This window comes from Oncorhynchus clarkii, chromosome 11 (assembly GCF_045791955.1).
Source record: "Oncorhynchus clarkii lewisi isolate Uvic-CL-2024 chromosome 11, UVic_Ocla_1.0, whole genome shotgun sequence".
Lineage (NCBI taxonomy): Eukaryota > Metazoa > Chordata > Actinopteri > Salmoniformes > Salmonidae > Oncorhynchus > Oncorhynchus clarkii.
The window spans coordinates 17,259,576-17,269,721 of NC_092157.1; the positions used below are offsets into that span (position 1 = coordinate 17,259,576).

General features: G+C 40.5%; 1 protein-coding gene across 1 annotated transcript; it reads left to right on the forward strand.

Annotated features, from left to right (window-relative positions):
• Positions 1-571: 571 nt before the first annotated feature.
• LOC139420306 (bmi1 polycomb ring finger oncogene 1a) lies at positions 572-9,666 on the forward strand. Its single transcript, XM_071170251.1, has 10 exons — positions 572-920; positions 4,885-5,015; positions 5,339-5,435; positions 5,649-5,704; positions 6,015-6,065; positions 6,481-6,589; positions 7,080-7,125; positions 7,700-7,798; positions 8,071-8,151; positions 8,430-9,666. The coding sequence occupies exons 2-10, from the start codon at positions 4,898-4,900 to the stop codon at positions 8,760-8,762; spliced, it is 990 nt and encodes a 329-aa protein (XP_071026352.1). The 5' UTR covers positions 572-920; positions 4,885-4,897; the 3' UTR covers positions 8,763-9,666.
• Positions 9,667-10,146: the final 480 nt, after the last annotated feature.

Below are 10,146 nucleotides of genomic sequence, written 5' to 3' on the forward strand. Positions count from 1 at the left end.
GTGCCGAAGATTAGTATAATGTGTCATATCTAGTTTACAAACTGGTGGCAATGCATTAGTTATATTGCGGCTCACCAGAGGGAACAGAACCGCATGTAGTTTACGTACAGAGCCTCCTATAGTAGCCGCCCTATTACCGATGCTTTCATTTCCTAAATGTCCCCGTCTTCAGTACGATCATGAATTAGTATTGTATGGGGTCGTTTGCCATGGAATATCAACACAGTAGCCCCAGCTTTCTATCGGCTTTGGAAAGTGTATCCTAACCAACGCATGTATGACAAAGACGCATTTTGCCAAGCTCATGTCTTTGGAAAGGGACACAGCAGAGGCACATAATAGAAACGTGGTTGGAAAAACGCACACTGGCTATTGTTTAGAAACATCAGTGATATCTTGAGTGACACAACTACAACGTTTGAAGCAAATTACGAGATCATGATGGGCTTTGGATAACACATTATTTGTGTCATTTTACGAAGCATCGTGAATTGGCGAGCCCCCGGAATACACCGACACTAATTTCCAGGCCACCCTTAAGGAATGATACCACGTGACCAAAGCGGGGCGGTCGAACTACAAGCCATTTTGGGGACGGTGTCAGTTTCCACTGAGCCACACTGCTGCATTTTTCGAAGAGACTCATTGGGAACACAAACACACCGTTCGGAACGCACAGCCAAAAGTCTGAAATATTAGACAACAGAGGACACTACGCGCCCAAAGTGCATAGAAGGAGAACACTACGAATTTTACGCTTCTGAAATGAGCCCCGGGTTGCCTGGCGCTCTCTGCAATTGACAGCGTCTGCAGCTTGTTTCAAGATGGCGGCTGAGCTCGTATTCATTTTCTGCTGATCGCCTCCTAACTTTCATTGTCTCTCCGTCTCCAATATCGCTGATCGCCAGCCAAGTCTCTAGGTATGTATTATTCGATATATTTTCTTACCAACAGGTGAATAACGATTAAGTTTTCGCCGCGTATATGTGTTTTTCTGCGGGTTTAAATGCGTTTCCAGCCGGTGGTGGATGGGGCTTTGACGGTGTCTCGCACTCACGGACGTGGAGCTCTGTCCTCGCACTGCTTCTAAAATTGTGTTCCCTTCTTGCGCAAGCCTTGGTTTTGCGCTCAACAGACCAGCGCATTGAATTCTTTAGTATTTAATGTAATTATCTCTTATGAGTGTCCATTGAGAGTGTTTCCGTGACGTTGGTTAGATTTCCACAAAGCCAGTGATCTCAATCGAACAAGACCGAGATTGGTGAGGTGTTTACGGCAGCACACAGTCCAATGGTTCTCCTGGTTGGTTTGGTTCCATATACTGTCCCCATTTTATAGAAATAGGATCTTTTGGATGTTGGGGATAGATCAGTGTGGTTGCATTACGCACATGTCATCAAGTGTTGTTTTTATTAACTTAACTTCCCTCTTGTTGAACCGGTCCTCTGTAGCCTGGTGGAGGGTAAACCATTTAAATGATTTACTGAAATATCAGCACGATCAGTTAGTTGTTAAAGAAGGATTTGAATGTATAGGTAGGTCTACACGCAAGTTGACAAAGGAACGATATTGGCGCACATTAATCATGCATAAACCAATTTTCAGATTTTTGTTACCATCATGCCAAGATGGTACAAAGGTCCATTGACTGATTCAGAACAAGGGTCCTCTCAATTAGCCAACCATCTTTGAATTATCTGTAAAAGGCATAAATTTACTATTGAGTTTCGTCACGACTTTATTGCGCAGGCTATGTGCCTCCATCTGTCAATATTTAGTTTTTTGAGGATTTGTAATTTTTCCCCCCACGTTTGGAACCAACAATCTGACTGTTAACTCACAATGGCGCGTAACAAGTTTATAAAGCAGGAGTATACGTAAAAACCAACCATGCAAAGATCAGACATGTTTGACGGTTTGCACCGTGGTGGAATATTCTGTTGCTTGAATGGTTTGAAATGTGTTTGCATGGATCCATGGTGTCTGATATGTTTATGCTTTCCTTCTTAATAATGTTGTTATGACCAGTCTATCAAGTGTGATATTCTGTCATGAGGAAGGGAACTGTTTGGTGGGAAAGATAAATAGCTTAACGCTGTTTGACAGTTGATAATCTCACAGAAATCCTCTGTGGGTGGGTTAAGGTTGCCAATGCCTGTGCTAGTTGAAATTCTGGTGTAGCCTGATTTGTGTTGATATAAGGTTTCTGTTTGTGATACTTGTTGGAATGCATCTTTAACGCACAGCCAGGTAAATCGAGATTTCGACATTGACTGCCCAGTTCTTGATGAATTATATTTAGTGAGGCCTCCTCTTTCCCATGTGGGGAAGTGTTCTGAAATGGTGATGGAAATCTAGCTTTGATGAATAGATTAAGGTTCCATCCAAAAATAGAGAGAATGGTGCAGCATATCTAGACCAAAACAACCACAGCCCTCGAAGACTAGCCTGTCTTTATGGAGAAAAATGTGACATGCATCTTTATCCATACTATATGTAAATTGTATGTAGATTATACACAGACGATTCTCCACATTTTTTGAGGAAGGACTCGCCTATTCTACTTCCCATTTTCAGCCATTCATTATAGCTAGATGGAGAAACCCTGGGTTGCACCATGCAGCACACAGTTCATGGCCCAGAAGGTTGAGCTGAGTACAGTAGGCCAGATAGAATGCAATTGGGAGCAAATCTGGCCAACATCGTTATTAATAATACCCTGTTCTATGAGTTTCTCAACTACTTTTTTATTCAGTGCTTTATTTGTTGTTTGGCTGTGTCCTGTACGGATAAATGTGTTCCATGGTGATACTTGCAGATGAAGTTGCAATATGCATGTTAAAGCCTGGTATCATTTACTCTACAAAGGCTCTGCTATATTACCAGTGGTAACAGTTGTGCAAACATCAGTAGTTAATCGATTGATAGCGTAACAGGCTATCTGTTTGCATTGCAAACACGATGCGTGACAGCCACTGTAATGGCATTGTGGGGTCCTCCACTGCGTTACATTCAAATACACATTATTACGATTTTTTTTTTACTGACGGGAAGAGCTGGGATATTCCACACCAGTGGCCTTTTGGCAGAGCCAATATCGGCGTTTCTATATATATTTGAACTAAGGTGCATCCTTATAAAATGACGATGGTCTGTTTGCAAGCCCCGTAGGTTTTTTTTTCACCATAGGCTACACGCAGAATCCGTTTAAATGTATATAGCGCCACCATGCAACATATTGCGCGGGTCACCTTTGATGCAGGCATGACCCAGTGCCAATCTCACTATTTCTTGTTTTGTCATGAGTTTTATTCCTAGTGCTAGGAAGCCAAAAGCATCTGACACGCAGAATCAGTCATTTCTCCCCATGTTTTAACTGACGGCTCATGTGATCGCATCCTATGTGTGGCAGAAAGACAAAAAGCCATTGGGAAGAAGAAATATGTCTAGGCTACAAAAAGGCGTCACAACTAGACGTATATTGTGAAACTTATTTCATTATTTCCCTCCCTCCAGACAGTCGTTTTTACTCCACTTTCTACTCCACATTGCTGTTACCTGCTGGCTATTTGAACTAGACTGTTATGTGGCACTTCATTAGTAATCCATGTCGCGTTGGCTGAGCAGTGGCGAGGTTTCTCTCGGGCTTCAACTTCATACGGTCAGAGAACATACTTGGTCGAGTGATGTTGTTATTCTACTGTGCCGTGCACACAGGCTGCCTGTGCAGCGTGCACACGGAAACGACACAAGCAACGGCCAACGATTAGATTTATCCAAACTAATGCACAAAGCATGGGTAACCTATATGGTTGGCGACATAGGAACTGAACGTAACAGGCTTCGGTGTGAAAAAATGTTAAACCCTGTCGGGAATTGCACTATGGTTTTCGAGCGAGACGTTCTTTACAAAATGGCAGCCATGGTGCGGGGACGGACTGTAGTCTATTGGCTTCGCGAGGGAAGGACATATATTTATTTTCATATTATTCGCAGTCACATCATCAACGCGAGCGGTGATCTGATCTTGGGCGAAGCAAATCTCTCCGTATTGGACCCTGGCGAGATGCCAAGTAGTGGAACCTAAGTTGCCATAGAAACGGTACGACTTTCCAAGTGTGTGTGGTTACACCTGACGCCGAGTCAATTAGCTTACGGTCTCCCGCATCCTCGAGAGTTGAACGATTTAATTCATTGAAGAATGTGATATGAAATGTTGCAATTGGCCGGAATGATGTTTCTTATCATCAGGTTCCAATATTAGAAAGTAAGAACCCCTCTGTGTTTTGGCACTAATACACTGAATCGCTTTAGAATAGATACCCTGATGTAGGTTGGATAGGTCGACAGCGTTTCTTCGTTTTATAGGACTAGGGTACTATCACGTTTCCTGAGCGACCAACGACCTCCGTTCTCCCATATCTATCTATAGAGGAGCGCTGGGAGGTAGGCTATATGAACCATCCCAATGAAAGGATTGATTTATGACAACGCAGCTCTTTCGGCTGTAGCTGTGCCCTCGACAAATCCACACGGATCGACTCCCACCAATTGTTAGCTATCAATCAACCTTTGGGTCAGCTTCTGAAAAACGACCAACCCCTTCCCTGGTTATTATACTATTATCATAAAGTATGGGTGTTTCTCTAACAGTAGAACAACAAAACATCCTTACAAATGGGTTTAAAGCGGTTTAATGAACGACCTCTTTATCAAGCTGTGAAAGATCTGTAGTCCCGATCCAATGATAGGCTTTCATTGTTGCTGTCTGTTTTCTTCTTCTCAAAAGTATCCTCAATTTATCATGTCTAAATTATATTTTAATTAACAAGATATAGGCTACCTTCCTGTCAGATTGTGACTCTGCTCCTTTGTCCCTCGCAGGGATCTTCCTTCCATGACGATGCATCGAACGACCAGAATTAAGATAACTGAGCTGAACCCCCACCTCATGTGTGTGCTGTGTGGTGGATACTTCATCGATGCCACAACCATTATAGAATGTCTCCATTCATGTGAGTGACACTTGGCTGAATGCAGACATGGGAATTGGACCAATCATGATAAATATGACTGTTGCAAATTCACACTAGTAGGTAGCTAGTTAATTACTCAAGTTTTTGTTGACCAATTTCACTTCACTTCACTTCTTTTCACATAATTGCATTGGCTATTTATGTAATTCACTAGATGCTACAAAGCAAATCAGGGTGGGGGGGGGGGGGGGGGGTGAATAACCGCTATATGATAAATGTAATAGGCATTTTTCATTGTTGGACTGTAGGGTATTGTGTTATCCACTGAGAAACTGATCCAGTTTTTTCCCCTTGGGTTTCAGTCTGCAAGATGTGCATTGTGCGCTATCTGGAGACCAGCAAGTATTGCCCCATCTGTGACGTGCCAGTACACAAAACCAAGCCTCTGCTCAATATAAGGTAATTAATCACTTTGTTTCTTTCACATTTGTTCTATAGCCTTGCATTGTTTTGTCGCATTTCTGCTGTTTCTCTCTATTATCCAATCCACCCAATGCAGTTCATGTCATCAAAGGATTGGTTGCTACTTTCTCAACATCCGTCAATTTATTAAAACCTCATAGCATGCAATGAGTTCTGGGTAAATATGACTGATTATGAACATTCTTCAAGGTCTGACAAAACCCTACAAGACATTGTCTACAAGCTGGTCCCTGGTCTCTTCAAAAGTAAGTGGAATGTGTTAAATCCCTCTTATCAGTCATGTCATTGTCTTGTTCTCTGTGACGTATGTATTCTGTATCTACTAAATGGTTCATCCTGAATGGTTGATTATCCTGTTTAAAATCGGAGCTGCTGGCTTGTCTCCCCTGGAAAATGGTTTAAACCCCCCCCGTGGACTGATTCTGGAAATGGGTGCTATATAGTTAAAGCATGAGGTTGCAATGCATCAGCTGATTGATAATTACATTTTTCAATTGTATCTCTATCCCTATTCAAATAAACATTTGTGACAGTTTTTTCTCTCTTTCCCATTAGATGAGATGAAGAGAAGGAGAGACTTTTACGCAGATCACCCTTCTGTAGATGGTGAGTCTCTGCACTCTTTGTTGATAGTTGCTTTATTTCAGATTTTTTAAACTTGTATGACTGTGATATGTGGTTGTCTCACCTAACTACCCTATAAGAGCATATGCTAAATGACTCAAATGTAAATGTTAAGGAAAGGGTTCATGACCTTTCTTTCCTAGGGCAGATAGGGTGCAAGTCTACTGGAGATGTAAAAAGTGAATTGTCATTAAGTAGTTTTATTTCTAACAACAAAAATAATGGTTGATTTATTTCCTGCTCCAGTAATATTCTATTGGTTTTCCCTCTACAAAGCCACTAAAATGAACTTCCATATTAGCTGATAGTATTCTCCTATAATGATAGGATTTCTAAGCTCTCACGGTTTTACAAGTTTTTGTGAAAACTCATGCAACTTGTTAATTTGTGTCTGTAGCTACGACAAGGTCTAATGAGGATCGAGGGGAGGTGGCAGACGAGGACAAGAGGATCATCACAGACGATGAGATCATCAGCCTCTCCATTGAGTTCTTCGATCACAACAAGTACGTCAACAAGTCTGTTACAGCCAGGCTTTTTAAAAATGATTACATCTAGTTCGCTATTGATTGATCATAAGGTCTAAGGAAGACAATTATGTTAGAACATTTATAGATGTATACTTATATTTATTAGTTCAGTGTGTTCAGAAACCGATTAGGTCAGTTGTGTGTTTATTATTTATTATTCTGTAGTGACCCTGGTTTATAAGTGTGTATATCGACGTTGCCTATCGACCATGCTTTTGTGGTGCAGTCGATGGTGCACTGGGCTTGGGGCCAGAAGGTTGAGAGTTTGAGCACCATTCCCTGCCTGTTTCATTACAATACATTACAGTGTATTACAGTTTCTATAGTCATTTTAATTTTGAGACTTTGGTTTTACCAGTGTTCTGCTTTTTTTGTACATGAATTTCCAACCATGAAAATCTTGAGTGCATTATCAAGATGTTTTCTAACACATTTTGTAAAACAAGTGTCACATTGTTTTTCTCAGGGCTGAACAGACCGGCGTGGCTGAGGACCAACTGACTAAAGAACAGGTAGGCCGCCTACGGCTGAAGCTCAGAAGCATTCCATATCAGATAGTTCTTACACTCTGTTGCTGCACAGAGCCTATTGCTTGGTTTCTGATATAAGATTGTTCTTAAATCTGGACCCTTAAATAGCTTGTCTTCAAATCTCACTGCATGTCTCATCTCCATTTTCCATGTTCTTTATTGTAAACAAGGGTACTGTATAAAGTGCAGGTTAGCCTTTTTTCGGCATTAATCTTGTTCTGGAGGCAGCTCTGCAGAGTGGTCACTAGCTGGCACAGCTACAAATCCTATCTGATTTTAAACCTAACCTTAACCAAAAAGCACATTTTTCTTTGCATACATTTTTACAATATAGCCAAATTGCTCAGTTCTGCCTCCAGGACAAGACTCGTGAAAATAAACATCAACCTGCATATAAAGTCTCTCAAATTAAATTGTCTTTATTAACTGTAGCTACATTATTTTCTCTTGCTATTTTATTGTGTATTTGCTGCAGACAGCTTCAGTTTTCTGTCAGAGTTTGGTCTGTAGTAAAATGTAGGTTTGAGCTGATCTAAATGGCTCTGTCCTCCTCCAGGTGAACAATAAGAGGTATCTGCAGTGTCCAGCAGCCATGACCATCATGCACCTGAGGAAGTTCCTCCGCAGTAAGATGGACATCCCCTGTACCTATCAGGTAAAAATTTGTTTGGTTATATGAAATGACACAAGGGCAGCCATAACCCTTGCATCACTGTTATATTATTATTATATATATATTTTTTTTAAATAAGATTAATTTAACAACATTAGTACATATCACTGCAAGATCATTCTCTCATATGCTTCTATTGAAACAATAAAAAAGATCAAAGATATTCAGCAATTCTTGAAGGACAATGGAAGTTCAGTAGAATAAGTACTCGTTGGCCTATTTTTATAAATCATTTTGTAATTTCTACAATGTAGGTTGAAGTGATGTATGAAGACGAGCCACTGAAAGATTACTACACATTAATGGACATAGCCTACATCTACACCTGGAGAAGGGTAAGAAACATAATATTAAAGGGGAAGTTAGTAAAAACATGCAATTAAAGGCAATGTAAACGTTTTTAACAAGTTGGAAGTAAAGTTTTTTTGTTGTAAATTATTGCATTACTTTTTATTTCAACCTTTGGCTCTGTGATATTTCTTAGGCCTACTTCAAATGGTGGAATGCATGAAAGTTCGCAGTTCAAAAGCTTTATTGTCCATGAAGGAAAAAAAATCATGATTGCCCTGCAAGTTGAGACAAAGTAGCTCTAAGTATTACAAATATTTTTCAGAATGGCCCTTTGCCGTTGAAGTACCGCGTCAGACCTAGCTGTAAGAAGATGAAGATGAGTCATCTGCAGCAGGAGGGCCAGAACAGCACTGGTCGGTCCGCTGAGAGCGACTCAGCCAGCGACAAAGCCTGCAGCCCTGCCGCTGTCCCCTCCACCTCCTCCTCCTTGCCCAGCCCTGGCACCCCGGTGCAATCCCCACACCCACACTTCCCCCACATCTCCAAGCCCGTCAACGGAGCCTCCACCTCAGCCCCAGCCCCTACCAGACCCTTCCCCTTTGGAAAAAAACCACGGAAGGCCTCGCTGAATGGTTCTTCTGCATCCTCGGGATGACTGGCCTGAAATCCGGGCCGATAGCCAACGCCAGACCGCTCAGCTATTATCTTCATGCCAATGTAGTTCCATTGTTGTAGACGCTCTCTTTTTGTTATCGTTGTTGTTATAAATATATGATATCTGTTTAAGTAGTGGAAGTGAAGCATTTCAAAAGGAACATAGCAGGGATGTGACATTAAGTTGGTGAAAGGGATGTTGGTGATAGATGACTGGTCGAAAATGAAAGCCCCCAAAAAGCTATGTTTTATTTTACAGATGTGACTGAAGATGGCCTTTATATTATTTCCTTTATTTTTTTTTATTTTTTCCATATCAGAATATACATGTGTTGACTCTTGTAAGTGTGTATTTCAGCCTATTGTTGTCAGATAAAGCATGGTAGAAACCTATAGGCTTTACTAATATTTGAAACGTTGCATCTATTGTTCTTTCGATTGGCTTTTGGAAAGCGTTTCACAGAGAAATATAATAATCAATATATTATGTGGAATCAACTATTGTAGTATTGGGCCCACAATTTTATGAGAAAACATATGAAAGATCTGCTAAATGTACAGAGCTTTTATTAGGCTGTAGGCTACTGGGGGGGAAAAATACTTTTTTAGCTGCTGTGGAATCGAATTGCTTATAGCCTCGACATCCCTGAACCCTTGAAGCAACCAAGCAGTTCAGAAAGTCCACACACACACCCATGTATATAGCGAAATATATGCATATTTAATCAGTAATTATGTCAAATACTGTCCAGAACACCCCCCCCCCCCTTAATTTCATGCTAGATGACAAATGTTTTTTGATGTCTCCCATGTTCTGCGTATTTGTATCGCTCGATTGTATGGACAACTATTGTATTGTTACTGTTGCACAGTATAACATCTAAATAAAACATTTTACACTTAAAGACGTTTTGGGTGTGTTTTTATTTTGTGATTCATCTGGTATTGTCCCCTCTTTATAGGCATTTTGAAAATGTCTGTCAATTTACAATTTACATTTTCCTACATTTAATATATTTTAGTTTCATTCATGCATTAAGTTAAATATCTGTTTTATTGTTGTTCGAATAATAAAATATCGCAGACAAAGCAGACCTCCACGGACATTTTGAAAAGATGTCTCGTGCTGGCGCAGCATTGATTTAATTTAATTCACCAGAGACCACTAGTCGCAAATATATTTTGTGTTTTGAATAGGCTTAGAATATCCTTGATTTAGATATTTTCCGTCGCTCTCAATATCTGTAGCAAGGATTATACTTTTAATGGGTGAAAAAAATTGCTGCTAACAAATTGAAAGAACACAGCATTTCTTCAAAATACAAAATGGGTTTTCTACAGAAATCTACACATTTAGGTGCATTTCAGATCGAGATCATATTTTT

What these genes read in the sequence shown, in the direction of transcription:
- LOC139420306 (XM_071170251.1), top strand. Translation starts at nt 4,898, where the DNA reads ATGACGATGCATCGAACGACCAGAATTAAGATAACTGAGCTGAACCCC. An exon ending in AAGCCTCTGCTCAATATAAG is followed by an intron (nt 5,436 to 5,648) that starts GTAATTAATCAC and finishes ACATTCTTCAAG; the next exon opens with GTCTGACAAAACCCTACAAG. An exon ending in GAGTTCTTCGATCACAACAA is followed by an intron (nt 6,590 to 7,079) that starts GTACGTCAACAA and finishes TGTTTTTCTCAG; the next exon opens with GGCTGAACAGACCGGCGTGG.